The 15,842-nt window shown below is 48.0% G+C and overlaps 1 protein-coding gene across 2 annotated transcripts in view; it reads left to right on the top strand.

The window, feature by feature from the left end:
• The window catches only part of YJEFN3 (YjeF N-terminal domain containing 3), a 34,870-nt gene extending 19,763 nt beyond the window's left edge, over positions 1 to 15,107 (top strand). The window contains exons 1-6 of one of the 2 annotated variants that reach the window (XM_043975687.1): positions 1,474 to 4,475; positions 4,580 to 4,688; positions 7,612 to 7,722; positions 8,871 to 8,984; positions 10,791 to 10,941; positions 14,831 to 15,107. In XM_043975687.1, coding sequence (XP_043831622.1) covers positions 4,444 to 4,475; positions 4,580 to 4,688; positions 7,612 to 7,722; positions 8,871 to 8,984; positions 10,791 to 10,941; positions 14,831 to 15,030 — 717 coding nt within the window. In that variant the 5' untranslated portion in view covers positions 1,474 to 4,443 and the 3' untranslated portion in view covers positions 15,031 to 15,107. Of the gene's footprint in view, positions 1 to 1,473; positions 4,476 to 4,579; positions 4,689 to 7,611; positions 7,723 to 8,870; positions 8,985 to 10,790; positions 10,942 to 14,830 lie in introns of those variants that run through there. The other variant, XM_043975679.1, reaches the window with a different exon arrangement.
• The last annotated feature ends 735 nt before the right edge of the window (positions 15,108 to 15,842 follow it).

The following is a 15,842-nucleotide window of genomic DNA, read 5'->3' as shown; positions in this document are numbered from 1 at the left end:
TCCTATTTGTTTCCCCTCTTCTGGTCTCTCCCCACTCCAGTCTATCCTCTGCATGGCAATCCGAGTGGTTTTCCCAAAGGTTGGTTTGACCATGCCTTTCTCTCTCCTCAGTAAATTCCAGAATTTCCTTTTTCCCTTCAGGATCAACTATAAAGCCCTTTGTTTGACACTTAAAGCCAATGGTCCCTTCCAACCTTTCCAGTCTTATACTTACCTTTCTTCCTTACACTTTATAACAAAACTACAGTGGCCTATTTGATATTACTGGAATACTTCCTGCCTCTTGTTTCTCTGCCTTTGAACTGTCCCAGAAGTCTAGAATACTCTCCCTCTTCACCTCTACCTCCCTGGTTTCTTCCTTCCTTCCTTCCTTCCTTCCTTCCTTCCTTCCTTCCTTCCTTCCTTCCTTCCTTCCTTCCTTCCTTCCTTCCTTCCTTCCTTCCTTCCTTCCTTCCTTCCTTCCTTCCTTCCTTCCTTCCTCCCTCCCTCCCTCCCTCCCTCCCTCCCTCCCTCCCTCCCCCTCCCCCTCCCCCTCCCTCTCTCTCTCTCTCTCTCTCTCTCTCTCTCTCTCTCTCTTTCTCTCTCTCTCTCTCTCTCTCTCTCTCTCTCTCTCTCTCTCTCTCTCTCTTTCTCTCTCTCTCTCTCTCTCTCTCTCTCTCTCTCTCTCTCTCTCTCTCTCTCTCTCTCTCTCGGCAATAAGGGTTAAGTGACTTGCTCAGCATCACACAGCTAGTAAGTGTCAAGTGTCTGAGGCCGGATTTGAACTCTGGTCCTCCTGAATCCAGGGCTGGTGCTTTATCCACTGTGCCACCTAGCTGCCACCCTAGTTTCTTTCAAGACTCAGCTCAAATCCTACCTTTTGCAGGAAACCCTTGTGTCCCCTTCCTCACTCTAGCTGCTAATGCCCTCCCCTCTGAGATTATCTTCCATCTGTTCTGTATATATCTAGAATGCACCTAATTTTTACAACATTGCCTCCTTTGTTAGAATGTAAGCTCCTCAAGGTTGTGGACTAATTTCGCCTTTCTTTGTATGCCCAGTACCTAGCACAGTTCCTGGCATAGGGTAGGCATTTAATAAGTGCTAATTGATTGACAGAACCACCACCACCACCACCACTATCACTAGACTCTCTGGGTCTGAAATCCCTCCCCCACCAAGTTTTCTTATCCTAAGATTCTTTTTGTTTTCCTATGCAAATAAATTTTCCATGCAAATGAAGGAGAAAATGCAAAAAATGAAACACCTTAGGTGCCGCTGCTTCAAAGGACAAAGTCCAAGATGTAATTGCCTACCAGGAAAATTTAACAATTGACTTGGTTCAAGCTGTCTCTAGCACATCCCTGACTTTTTTTTTTTTTTTTTGGTGGGGCAATGAGGGTTAAGTGACTTTCCCAGGGTCACACAGCTAGTAAGTGTCAAGTGTCTGAGGCCGTATTTGAACTCAGGTCCTCCTGAATTCAGGGCCGGTGCTTTATCCACTGCCATCTAGCTGCCCTTGTCACCCCTGACTTTTAAGATTTGAAATGTTCTTTATACATGCTATTTAATTTAAGCCTTTACAGCAACCCTGTGAGGTACATACCACAAGTGTTATTTCTCTTTTACAGATGAAGAAACGGAAGAATGGAAGGGATAACTTTTCTTACTTGTGATTACTCAACTCTTAAGTATAAATAGCAGAATTGGAACCCAGTTCTTTTCTGCCTTCATGTCTAGTACCATCTTCTATGGCAGGGGTTCTTTATCTTGTTTGTATCACAGACTTCTTTATCAGTGTGGGAAACCTTTCTGAGTTTGGGCCCTAGATGAGCCTTTCTTAGAAACATGTTTTGAAATGCATAAAATTAAAATTTACAGGATTACAAAGGAAACTAGTTATGTTGAAATATAGTTATAGAAATATTAAAAAACAAACAGACCAAGGTCGAGGACTCAGGTGCTGCCTATGGCATTGGGTCTTTTGAAGGTAGCTTCATTCAGGAAAGTTAAGGAAAGTGGGCAGCTAGGTGGCACAGTGGATAAAGCACCGGCCCTTGGATTCAGGAGAACCTGACTTCAAATCCAACCTCAGACACTTTGCACTTACTAGCTGTGTGACCCTGGGCAAGTCACTTCACTCTTATTGCCCCCCACCAAAAAAAAGTCATTGAGCACAATTAAAACTTCAGCTTGGTTGTAGGCTGAGGAGAAGGAAGCAGTATTGAAGAAGACATTAAATGAGCACAAGACAGGAAACGATTGAGGAAAAAAGGCCACAGAGGAAACGGGAGGAATGGAGTAAAGGGTACAAGTGGAAAAGTTAGCTTTAGTAAGGACAGAGGAGGGTGGATGGGAAAGGGAAGAGAATGTATCCCAGAATGGTGCAATGGCATCCTCTAAATTTTCTGGCCTGGGACAAAGTCCTAGTGTTCCCCCTACCCTAATGATGGCCCTGCCAGCAAGTGATCACCCAGGCTTTGTTTGGACAACCTTTACCGAGGGGAAACCTATTGCTTCCTGAGGCTACCCATCCCACTTCAGACAATCCTAGTGGTTAGAAAAGTTTTTCCCAACATCAAGTCAAATCAGTAAGCCTTTATTAAGCACTTACTATGTGCCAAGCACTTTACTAAGCACCGGGGATACAAAGTAAGGCAAAAGACAATTTCTGCTCTCAATGAGCTCTCAATCTAATGAGGGGAGACCACATGCAAATGACTATGGACAAACAAGCTTTATACAGGATAAGTTGGAGGTAGTCAACAGTGGGAAGGCATTAGCATGAAGGGGCATCAAGAAAGGCTTCTTGTAGAAGGTGGGGTTTTAGCTGGAACTTAAAGCCAGGAAAGCCAGTGGTTGGAGATGAGGACAGTGAGAATTTTAGGTATGGGGGACAGCCAGTGAGAAAACCTGGAGTTATGGAGATGGATTGTGTTGGTTGAGGAACAAGGAAGCCATTATACCTGGATCACAGAGTATTTGGGCGGACAGTAAGCCATAAGAAGACTGGAAAAGTATGGGGAGCAGGTTATGAAGGACTGTGAATGCAAAAAAGGACTTTATATTTGATCTTGGAAGTGATGGGGAACCTCTGGAGTTTATTGAATGGGAGGGGATGACACAGACCTGCACTCTAGGAAGATCATTTTGGTGGGTGAATGGAATGATGGACTAGAGTGGGGAGAGTCTTTTGGCAGATTGACCAACCAAATGGCTTTTGAGTAATCCAAGTGTGAGGTGATGAGGGAATGCACTAGGGCAGTGGCTGTGTCAGAGGAGAGAAGGGTTAAATCAACAGGACTTGACAACAGATTAGAAATAGGGGGTGAGAGAGCAGTTGATGATATCTAAATTGTGAACTTGGGTACCTGAGAGGATTTTTTGCGGGGCAATGGGGGTTAAGTGACTTGCCCAGGGTCACACAGCTAGTAAGTGTCAAGTGTCTGAGGCTAGACTTGAACTCAGGTTCTCCTGAATCCAGGGCCAGTGTTCTATCCACTGTACCACCTAGCTGCCCCAAGAATATCTTCTAGAGTAAAAAGAAAGCAAGGAGGGGCAGCATATCTATTTTATATACCCATATACCTCAGGGTCACGTAAAAATTTCTCAGGCAGAAAAGGGTAGCAAGTGGAAAAAGTTTACGAAGTCCTATTGTAGATGATGAGTTCAGTTTTGGACATGTTAAGTTGAAGATGTTCTTGGGACATATTCAGATCAAGAAGCCCAAGAGACAATTGAAGATGCCAGCCTGGAAGTTAGGAGAAAGGTTAGGGCTGGATAAATTAATCTGAGAATCATCAGCATAATGATGATGTGAGCCCACAGAAGCTGATGAGATCACCTAGTGAAATAGTATAGAGGGAGAAGAGAAGAGGGCTCAGGACAGATCCCTGTGGGACACCTACTAATAGCAGTGACCAGATGAAGATCTATCAAAGGAAACTGAGAAGGAGTGGTCAGTTAGGTGGAAGAAGAACCAGGTTAGAGATAATGTCACAAAAACCTATAAGGGAAAATCAAGGGGAAGAAGGTGATCCTGACAGCATCAAGGGTTGCAATGAAGCTGGGAAAGAGGATTGAGAAAAGACCCTTTTATTGGGCAGCTAATATGGTCAATGGTACCTTTGGAAAGAGCAATTTCGGTTGACTGATGAAGTCAGAAGTCATACTGTTCAGCTCTTAGAAGAAAGTGGGGAAAAAACAGGCTTCCAAAGGAGTTTGGCCTCAAAGAGGAGAGATATGGGATGATAGCTAGTGGGGATACCCCTTTTGGTAACCCCCTTTGCTTCTGAGCCCTGACATAGGTCTTTGTGTCATCTTGGTGCACTTGCCCTATAATATTATTTATTTTGGTTATTTCGGTGACACATTGTACCATTTCTGCTCCAGCCTCAAATGTCTATAAAAAAGTGACACTGTCCTTGCTTTCTAGGAGTTTGCACTTTATCAGAGGAGACAACATGGACGTATATTACACATGGACATATATTAAGTATACACACAGATACATTTAAGTATACACAATAAACATGTGCTGAATTGAGTTGTTTCTCTGGTTGACTCTCCATCTGTCTGTGTCCCCTCCCTGGCTCCCAGCAAGGTGGAGGCTGTTGCCATGGAGAAGGAGCTCATTGAAGACTATCGGTTTGGGCGGCAGCAGCTGGCAGAGATGTGTGGGTATGCCTGTGCTGTGGCTGTGACCAAGGTAAGGCCCTTGCCTGTGCCTTCCTCCTTTTTCCCCCTGGGAACCTAGAAGGGCTCAGATTCCTGGGCCATGGGGAAGCTTCCCCTTTCCATCCATACTTACCTGGGTTTAGCCTCTGATTAGGAGCTGATAGCTATGCCTTGGGGATCTCAGGCCCAAGAGAGACCATGTTGATTTTTGTTTTTGTTTTTGTTTTTTGGTGAGGCAATTGGGGTTAAGTGACTTGCCCAGGGTCACACAGCTAGTAAGTGTTAAGTGTCTGAGGCTGGATTTGAACTTAGGTACTCTTGACTCCAGGGCCAGTGCTCTATCCACTGCGCCACCTAGCTGCCCCAAGAGAGACCATCTTATCCTTCAGAGTTTCCCCTCCCTAATAGGGCCCTGTGTGGGCCCATGTTTCCTTTAATCACCTCCTCTTCATCCCCTGGTAAGTCCTTAAAATAACCTTTCCCTTCCTTGCTACAAAAGTCTTAGTATGAGAAGACAAAGGGCCTTCTGCTCCAGGGCATCTGTCCAGCCAGCAGGAGCTTCTGGGGCATGGAGAGCCAAAGACAAGCCTTGGTCAGAAGGATGGAGGCAGTGAAGATGTCCTGAAAAACTGCTTCCTTTTCAGGCAGGAGAGACCCTGGCTAGGTGGGGACATGGCTAAGACTGAGCGTTATACTAGCAGAAAGGATGAGCTTTGCCTCCAAAGCCTGGACTTACAGAAGCTTGCCCAGATGGGGTTGAAGGAGGAGAGCTCAGTCATGACTAGGAGTGTCTTACATCTTTTGGGAGGGGTCTAGGCTCTGCTGAAGGCTTACTATATGATCATGGGGAAGTAATTTACTCCATTCATGCCTTGATTTGTTCCACAAAATTCTAGAGTCTATAAATTCCCTCCCAGCTCTGACATCCTGGGTTCTAAGGCCCCTCTGTCATTTTGTGTTCTAAGGGCCCTCCCAGCTCTGACATCCTGAGTTCTAAATTCTGACATTCTGTGTTCTATTCTGTTCTAGTGTATTCTAATGACTCTTGCACTTTCCCTATGTTCTGAGGGGGAGAGTGTCCAGGAGCCTCTTCTGGTTGCCTCCAGCTACTTGGGCTGTTGGGTGCCAGACTCCTTGACTGATGGCTCTTGGGTATGGAAAAAAGACCAGATTCCACAAGGCCCGGCAAACAAGTTTAAGATAAATAAACTTTTACCGAGGCTTGAATTGGAAAGGCAAGGCCTGTTCCTTTTGTGGCTTGGCAGGAGGCCCTTACCCACAGCAAGGAGAGAATAATAGCATGGGCGTACATGGCAAGTGCAGTTAGGAATAGGCCACCCCTTACTGTGCCCTGGGCTTCCGAGGTATAAGGAGAGCAACTGCTGCCATGAGGGATGGGCCAGGGGTGAATAGATACTGAGGGCCTTCATCCCTGGGCTGGTCCTCTCTCCCCTCCTCCAAGTCAGGGAGAAATCTGCCCTTGGGTGTGGCCAGAGGGCATTAGGAAACCCTTTACCCAAGACGGCCTCCTCCTTCAGGCTACAGGGCTGAGGTACTGTCTCTGAAAGCTCCCTAGCAGGAGGCACTGCTATTCCTTAGAGGGCATCTTAGAACCCCCTTTCCCCTTCTCTGTTCCCCCCCCTCCCCCTTTCTCCAGCCTGGATCAGAAAATCATAGACTGTCAGAGTGAGAAGGGACTGGCTCAAAAGCCCAGAATGCCTGAGATGGAAAGGCCCTTGGAGTAATTAGTAATAATAGTTTATATAATATGTTAAGGTTTGCAAAGCACTATAGACACATATATGTTTACATATTATACACACATATATACACACATATATATACATATAAACATACATTTATATACATATAAATTTGATCCTCACAACAACTCTATGAGTTAGGGGCTATTATTATCCCCATTTAACATATACTAAACTGAGGCTTAGAGGGCTTGCATGACTTGTTCAAGGTTTCTCAGCCAGGAGGTATCAGAGGCTAGAGTTGAGCCAGGTCTCAGAGTCAGAGAACGTGGGGTTGAATCCCAGTTCTGATATGACTTGTTATTTGACCTTGAGGGAGTTATTTCCCTGTGCTGGGCCTTAGTTTCCCTATCTGAAGAATTCTGGGTGACCTCTGAAACACCTTTCCCAACTTTCACATTCTATAACCCTAATATCTACGCATGCCTGGGAAGTTCCAGGAAGATGATGGTGATAGCAATCATTAATGATCATATTATTAATAGTTCAAATAGGATTTGAAGCTGAGGAGAGCCAAAGGCATCTTTCAGCCCCACTGCTCACTCAGTAAATGGGGAAACCAAGATTTGGAGTGAGAAATGATTTGTCCAAGGTCATGTAACCAGTTACTTAGAGCCAGAAATGGAACCCAAGTCTTCTAGCTCTTGGTAATGAGTAACAAGTCCTCCATCTTGACCTGTGGAGGGGTCCAGGAGAGACCATTTCCCCCACCTGACCACCCTAATTCTTTTCTTTTTGTTTTTTGTGGGGCAATGGGGGTTAAGTGACTTGCCCAGGGTCACACCGCTAGTAAGTGTCAAGTGTCTGAGGCCAGATTTGAACTCAGGTCCTCCTGACTCCAGGGCTGGTGCTTTATCCACTGTGCCACCCAGCTGCCCCATGACTGACCTAATTCATCCCGCTTCCCTTCTTTCTGTTCCTGGCCCTCCATGAGAGGGCAGGATGTTTGGCCATAGAGCTACTTCCTAAGAATCTCCTTGGAAAGAAGATATCCCCAGAGGGACCAAGGGAAGTACAGATGCTACTCCATGTAGGACCTTGAGAGAGTTTCCAACTTTCTAATGGACCTCAGTTTCCCCCATCTGTACAAGGAGGAGGGTGAAGAGAGGCAGGCAGGCATGAAGGGTTGGGGTAGACAGGAGGCCTGTGGGTCCCTGAAGGTTCATCAGGGCTCTTTCATTCCTTCTCCAGGTGTTTCCTGTGGCTGCCCTTTCCCGGAAGCAACGTACTGTACTGGTAGTGTGCGGACCAGAGCAGAATGGGGCCATTGGATTGGTGTGTGCTCGACATCTTCGGGTGTTCGTAGGTATCGCTGCTGATGGGAAACCTTCTTAGAGCCCCCAGTATTACTTCCCCGGGAATTCCTGTGACCACCTGCTATCATCCTGTGGGGGACTCTTTTAGAACCTTCTGGTCACCTCCAGAGATCCCCTTTAAAACTTCCCCTCCCCTTATTCCTTGTGACACCCCCAGGAATGGCATAAATCTGGGAGGGCTAGGCACACATTAGATGATAGGATCCCAAAAGATCTTGATGTGGGAGAACAATGGGTCAAATGTTAGAGATAAATGTAAAATTCCATATTGAGGTTCAAAGAATCAATTTCACAAGTGTAAGATGTGGGAGGCATGGCTACACCAAAGATTCTCTGGGGAAAGTCTTAGGAATGTCAGTGGGCTGTGATCTTGATAAGAGTCAACAAAGTAATATGGAGATCCCCAAACCTAAAGCTAATGCAGAGAGCAGCAGGGCATCCAGAATTAGAGAACTGAGAGAACTGTAGCTCTCTGCCTTGGCCAGACATCTGGAATATGATGTTCAATCTTGGCTACTGACTTTTAGAGAGAACATTGGTGAGTTGAGACACATCCAGAAGAGGGAGTGAAGAGGGCACTGAAGGTCATCCTATAAAAAGGTCAAATGAAGGAACTGGGATTGCTTAGTATGGAGAAGAGGAAGCAGGGAGAAACTGAGCTGAAGGGTGGTCTTATGGAGGAAGGGTTAGCTTTGTTCAGCTTGGCCCCAGGGGGAAGAACTAAGAGCAAAGGGGAGGAAGTTGCAAAGAGGTAGATTTTCTGCCAGGATATAAGGAAAAACTTTTAACAGAGTTGTTCAAAAGTCTGCTGCAACAGGTAGTGATTTCTCCGTCTCTGGATGTCTTTGGGTGGGGGACTGATGGGCAGTTTTGGGGATATACCTTTAAGGGGCTGGTTGAGCTAGAGGATGTCTGAGGGTCTTGACACTGAACCTCTCATGCTGTAATTCCCCAGTGTCACCTCCAGGGGACCCACCCTCCCAGTTTATACACTGATCTCCCCCTGCCCTTCCTAGGGTCCCTGCCAAGTGTAGGGATGACATAGCATGCCCTGCCTTCCTCCACCATTGGTCAGCTCCCCAGGCCCCAGGTTCTCCCCAGGGGCTTGACTCCCCCTCCCGTTGTCCCCACCAGGAGTACGAACCCACCATCTTCTACCCCAAACGCTCTTCAGACTCGCTGTCCAAGGACTTCACCACACAGTGTGAGAAGATGGACATCCCCTTTCTTTCCTACCTCCCCACTGAGGTCAGTCATCAGGTGGTCCCTGCTGAGGGGCAGGGCAAGGAGTGGGCTTCCTTGGTAGGGCCCTGGAGAAGCTGCCTGGTCTGGTGGGACTGCTCTGCTGGGGAAGGAGGAGTGGGAGGTACTGTTCAGGCTCGGCAACAATCTCACCTGATTTGGGTTGGGGACTCTGGGGGGTGTCCCCTGCCTGTCCCTACCATAGGCTGCCAGGTGTGTATGAGGGTGGCTTTGCAGGCCAGCTTCAGCTATCCAGTCCCCCTCCCTCCTAGGCCAGAATCTCAGGATGCAGGGATGGGAAGATGTACACTTCATCCATCATCCATGACATGCCACACGGGCCCCAGGGCAGGGGGGTGGGGTGGGGGAGGACAGTGCTCTCCGGGGCCCTGGGCTGCAGCCTCGGTGGTGATGACTGGGAAAGGCATTACTGAATCACATTTCCTCTCTGCGTTCCTCTGGCCGCCTCTGGCATGTGACCTCAGAGCACCGGCCACCTCGGGGGCACAGACACCCACAGCCACGCCTGGCGCCCACCACAGACAGGAGGGGGATGGCAGGACAGGGCATGGCAGAGGGAGGGCCAGACATGCTAAAGGGAGAGACACCGCGGGGTGACTGGAGAAGCCTTGAGGACATGCTGAGCGGGCCTCTTCCTGAGGGTCTCCTACCATCCCTGTCTCTTGGGAGCCTTGGCAGCTGCCTTTCAGCTATGGGCTGACTTCCTAGGGTAGCAGGCCAGAGCGGAGCTGGCTCCTTGGGGCACTGCTTGATCGCTGGGGGTGTAGGATTGGCCTGTGAGCGTCAGCTGGGTGGGAACTCTTGAGGGGGCAGGGCCCACTTCAATTGCAGCCTGTTAGGGCCACCCATCCAGAGGTGGGGGGCGGCTCTCCCCCCTCATTCCTCCTCTCTCTCTCTTCCCACTTCTCCACATGGCTGGGACCTGGTTATTCTTGGTTCTCCCCCTAACCTGCTGTGAATCCCTGGCTGTTTTCTTCCTGTCTGAGCTTATAAATTTGCCCATCTTTGACAGTGGAGTCACTGAACCTTGCTGAAGAGGTGGGGTCTGGGAGGAACTGGTGGGTTCTCAGTCCTCTCCTCCCAAACTTTCCTTTCCACTAAGGAAAGTTTGGAATTGGGAGAGTGGATTGGGTGTGCACAGGGTGTCTTCTTTTTTTTGTTTTTTTGGTGGGGGGAAGGAATGGAGGCATAATTTTATGTAGGAGGGTGTGTCTATTTACAAATGCAGAGATTTGCACACGTGGAAGGTGGGGTGGGTGTGGGGGATATGCATTCTTGGGGGTGAGCTGGCATATAGGTAGTGGAAGTACATGTACATGTTTGGGATATATGTGTGTATGCACAGCTGTTTGGGGATTGGCAATCTCTTCAGTGCACATGTTGGGGCAGTGGGGTAGACAGAGACCTGGGCAGCAGGGGATACACTGATCATTCTCCTTGGGAAGGGGAGGGAGAGAGAGAGAGAGAGAGAGAGAAAGACAGACAGACAGACAGACAGACAGACAGGAGCAGGGGTCCCTCCTGAACTCAGGTAGGGCTCTTATCCAGCCCCTTCTTTCCCTTCCCTACCCAAGGGGTCAAAGCAATCTAGGGAGAGGGAGAGCAAGGAGGAAGGATCCTGGAGCCAATCGGACACATACTCCCCACAATAATACTGGGATTACGAGTTTCCCCTTTCCAAGGATACTAGATATTTCAGAAAGGAGACTTGTCTGGCCACCATCCGCCCCTATTCTCCTTTTTTCCCTGAGTTGGGGAAAATCTACCTTGGTTTGATCACCCATCCCACAGGTCCAGCTGATCAATGATGCCTACAGCCTGGTGATTGATGCCATCCTGGGGCCCGGTGCAGAGCCTGGGGAGGCCAAAGAGCCGTGCACCAGCATCCTGGCCACCCTGAAGCTGGTCAAGATCCCCATTGTCAGCCTGGATATTCCCTCAGGCAAGAACTTGTAGGGGATAGACCCCAGGGCTAGGGAGGAGAGGGGTGTTTGTGTATGTGTGGGGGGCACCATTGAGCAATAACTCTGTGTGTGTGTGTGTGTGTGTGTGTGTGTGGTTGGTTGGTAAGAGATGGGGATTGGGATAGACCATAGAGGAGCTTAATATACTGGGCCTGACTCTAGGATGAAACCCAACTTCAGTCCTGGGCTAAACTCTGATCCCAGCCCTCTGCTGAGCTCTGGTGGGGGCTATCTCTGTGAGGGTGTGTGTGTGAAGGCTCCTGAGGGGACCGGCTGTAGATGCTCCTGTGCTTCAGTTTGGTGCCAACCCTCTCAGCATCCGTGAAGCAGAGGCAGAGGGTGGGGAAGATGGCATCTGCCCCCTGCAGGTGCTCAAGCCCAAAAGGGTAAACACGTGCCCTCCTGCTACTGGGCCTCGGCTAGCCCGGCTCAACCAGGAGACATGATGTAACTGAGCAAACACCCTGCTGGCCTGGCTGCCGCCTCAGCCCCGTCTGCTAGAGCCATTAGGCAGGAATCTAGGAAGGGGGAGAACAAACAGCCCCTGTCCCAGATGGAAAGGGGAAAATTCCCACCAGGATAAATGTATCAAGAGGCCAGGGCTGGAGGAGGCCGGGCAGTGCCCATAGTGTATGTGTGGGAGGGGACCCATCTTGTCTCCCTTCCCCAGCCCATGCTCCTTCCTCTGCCATTGAGCGATGGCACCAGAGTAGAGAAGATGGACCAGAGAGAGGGCTGGTCCTGAGCATAGGCTAGAGGTTAGACCTCAGGAGGTACTTCCCAATGAAGAAAGGGACTGGATTGTGTTGCCCAGAGAAACCACAAGCTTTCCTTTCCTAGGGATTCCTAAAGGTGAAATGAGAGTTAAAAAGAGCTGGGTCCTAGTCCTGGAGAATGCAGAGTGTCATATGCGGACTCAGAGGACTCGGGTTCAAATCCCGACTGTGCCAATGACTCCCTGTATGTCCTTGGGCAAGTTATTGACTTCTCTGTTTCTCCGTTTTCTCAACTGTCAAATGAGGGAATTGGACCCAAGGATTTCTAAGGCTCCTTCCCTTTCTAAATCCATGACCCTGTGATTCTCTGCTGCTGATTTTAATGACTTTGAGCAAGTCACTTCTCTTTTCTGGGCCTCATTTCCCCTGGGGTTACACTATCAGGCCTCCAAGTCCCTTCCAGCTCTGACAGTCTACAAGGTGCCTGCTCCTCAAACCCTCAGAGGAACATGGTGAACTATGTCCTGGTGCTGATGCCCCACTAGGGCCCCATGAGCCCTAGTGACTCCCTTCTACTCATCTGTCCAGGTGTGTGTCAGTGGGAGAGGCCAGAGTAGAGCCCAGGGCCCCTTCTCCTCCTAGAGAAGGAACAGATCACTTAGGCTCTTTGAGCTTCAGTCTCCTCATTTGTAAAATGGAGATAGTAGGGGCAGCTAGGTGGCGCAGTGGATAAAGCACTGGCCCTGGATTCAGGAGGACCTGAGTTCAAATCTGGCCTCAGACACTTGACACTTACTAGCTGTGTGACCCTGGGCAAGTCACTTAACCCCCATTGCCCCGCCAAAAAAAAAAAATGGAGATAGTAATGCTGGTGGTGCCTACTTCATAGAGATATTGTGAGGTTCAAATGATAGCATGTGTGTTTTGCAAACTTTAAAGTGTGTGTGATATACATATATACACAAATATATAAATATATGTGTATGTGTATCTATCTAATCTGTATATCTATCTTCATCTCAGGGATTATTAGGAGGTTTGGCCTCCCTGGCTTAGGAGCCAGTCCTTTGAATGCTTCTAATGTGAGGCAGACTAAGACCAGGTCAGGAGGGGAGGGCTGCAGGGAGCAAGCCCAGAAAGGAAGGCGTTCGGGGCCAGGTAGAACCATTAAGGACCCCTCACATTCCACCATCTCCATGCAATCCAAGACATACTTCCTCTGCTGCCTCCATCAGAGGGAAGAGCACCAAGAATTGTGTTGGAATCTGGAGCTCAACCAGTGGGGGTTTGGTTCTTATACAGAGTTTTATTTTATTTTAAATTTTTTGTTTATTACACCGCTATCCCTTCCAAATACAACCCACCCTCCCCCTGCAACCAGCTACTTCACAACAAAGAAAAACTGCTAAACAAGAAAAACTGACCCAGAGACTGCAACAGTTTGAACCCATGGCCCAAAACTTTGTGGGGCAATGAGGGTTAAGTGACTTGCCCAGGGTCACACAGCTAGTAAGTATCAAGTGTCTGAGGCCAGATTAGGTCTTAGGTCCTCCTGAATCCAGGGCTGGGGCTTTATCCACTGCACCACCTAGCTGTCCCCCCACAAACTTCTTGAAGAGAGGAAGGACGTGTCCAACCAGTTGCTTTTCTTTTCAAATGTTTTATTGATACTGTTTTTTGTTGTTCTTGTTGTTATAAAAATCACTCTTGGGGGCAGCTAGGTGGCACAGTGGATAAAGCACCGACACTGGATTCAGGAGGACCAGAGTTCAAACCTGGCCTCAGACAGTTGATACTTACTAGCTGTGTGATCTTGGGCAAGTCACTTAACCCTCCTTGCCCCACCCAAAAAAAAAATCACTCTTACTGACCAGTGACTCTTTGTCCTCCCCCCCCCAAAACCCCTCCCAATTTAACACACACACACACACACATATTTATGTTAAGGTTTTCAGAGTGCTTTATATACATTATCTTATTTGATCCAGCTCAGGGACATAGTGAGATATGGGCTCTTATTATCAGCCTTTTACAGATGAGGAAATGGAGGCTTCAAGCTATTAAGTGACTTGTCTAGGATCAAGTAGCTAATAAGTGTCTGAAGTCTGATTCAGGCCCAGTTCTTCCTGACTCCAACTTCAATTCTCTATCCACAAGCAAAATAAACCAACACCTTAGCCATGCCTAAAAATGTATGTCTCTTTCTGTCCCAGCAGTCCCTCACCTCTTTGCCGAAAGGCAGAAAATACACTGCTCCATCAGTCCTTTGAAGCCACAGTTGGTCAATAGATTTATTGATTAGAGTCCTGAAATCTTTCTGAGTTGTTTTCCTTTACATTATTGGGGGTCATTGTGTAAATTGTTCTCCTGGTTCTGATTACTTTACTCTGCATCAGTTCATACAAGTCTTCCCAAGTTTCTCTGAATTCTTTGTTTCTTATGGTGCAGTATCCATTGTACTCATATACCATACTTTGTTCAGGCAATCTCCCACTGATGGGCACCCACTTTTCTTTTAGTTCTTTGTTATTACAAAATGTGCTGTTATGAAAATTGTTGTATATATGGGACTTTTCCCTCTGCTTTTGGCTTCCTTGAAGGTTATACCTCCTAGCAGTAATGCTGTGCCAGGGGGTATGTAGAGTTTAGTGATGTTTTTAAAAGGTCTAATTCCAAATTATTTTTCAGAATCTGCCTTTGTTTCCATTTGGGGCCTGTCTGGAAAAAGATGGACTGGGAAGGTATCCTATGGTACTAGGAGATCCTTCTCAGAGAGTGATGGCCCTGAAGCCTTGGTTAAACCAGGGAGTCTTTTTTTTTTTTTTTAAGAATTTTAGAATGTCAGAGCTGAAATGCATTTTAGTTGGGGACCTCTACTCCAACCACCTTATATGAACTCAGATGGGGAGACTGAGGCCCTAGAGAAGGGAAATGATTTGTTCAAGTTCATAGAGCTGACCAGTGGCCAAGTGGGACTAAAAATGTAGATCTCCTGATTCCCAAGCCAGGATCCTCTCTCTCCACCCCTTCACTCCCTTTATGGCCTACTGAACTCTGGTGGAGGTGGGAACCTCTGAGGAGCTGGGGTGGGGTTTGTCAAGCGTGGGAACACCTCATCCCCTCTCTCTTTTGCTCTTTCCTTCTGAAACAGGATGGGATGTGGAGATGGGCAGTGAAGATGGGATTAGCCCTGAGGTGCTGGTGTCCCTAGCTGCCCCCAAGAAATGTGCCGGTCGCTTTTCAGGGAAGTACCACTTTGTGGCTGGACGCTTTGTCCCCGACGACGTGCAGAAGAAATTTCACCTGAATCTGCCTGGCTACCCAGGCACAGAGTGTGTGGTGGCTCTTTAATGGGACTGGGGAACAAAGGGAGCCCTTGAGCCTCTCCCACTCCCTAAAAAAAATAAACATGAATACTTTCAGATCTACCAGGCTTCAAGGGAATCTTTCTTGCCCCAGAGGATACCTGAGGGATAGAGCAAGAGGGAATAAGACAGAAAGAAGGACTTTCTGAATGCAAAGACTCTTTGGAATGGACTTTGTGTTACCCTGGGATGCACATTAGGAGCTTGGTTGCCTTGGTAGTTTAGAAGCAGGGGTAGCCAGTGGATGGAGCACTGGCTCTGAAGTTGAGAGGATCTGAATTAAAAATCTTACCTCAGACACTAGCTGTGTGATTCTGGGCAAGCCACTTAACTCCAAGTGTCTTAAACACCCGGGGCCATCTGATACTTATCTTGCTACTGGACCCAGATGACTGGAGGAGAGAGTGAGGTTGGTGACCTTGTACAGACCTCCCTCACTTAAATCCAATTCACTGAAAGTCATGACATCACCTCCAGAAGTCATGGTCTTCTTCTAGATAGAAGGACTAACAACAGCTCAGAAGCAGGTGGTTAGTTAACATATGGACTATTTAGTCTCTCATTCTCAGGAAGAGGCTGGACTGAGGAGAGGAATATATCTTTGTCCCATCCCCTGCTAGAACGGAGCTGAGAAAGGATCGGATATACCTTGCCAGCCCGAGGGCGGTAATTATCTGAAAGCTGGGGCTAAGGCGGTCAAAAGGAATGATGCTCCAATCTGCGCGCGCGCGCACGCACACACACACACACACACACACACACACACACACACACACACACAGAGAAAAGGAAAAAAAA

The sequence above is a fragment of the Dromiciops gliroides genome, chromosome 1 (assembly GCF_019393635.1).
Source record: "Dromiciops gliroides isolate mDroGli1 chromosome 1, mDroGli1.pri, whole genome shotgun sequence".
Lineage (NCBI taxonomy): Eukaryota > Metazoa > Chordata > Mammalia > Microbiotheria > Microbiotheriidae > Dromiciops > Dromiciops gliroides.
Note: the sequence above shows the minus strand (reverse complement) of the source record. Positions and strands in the feature narration are given on the sequence as shown.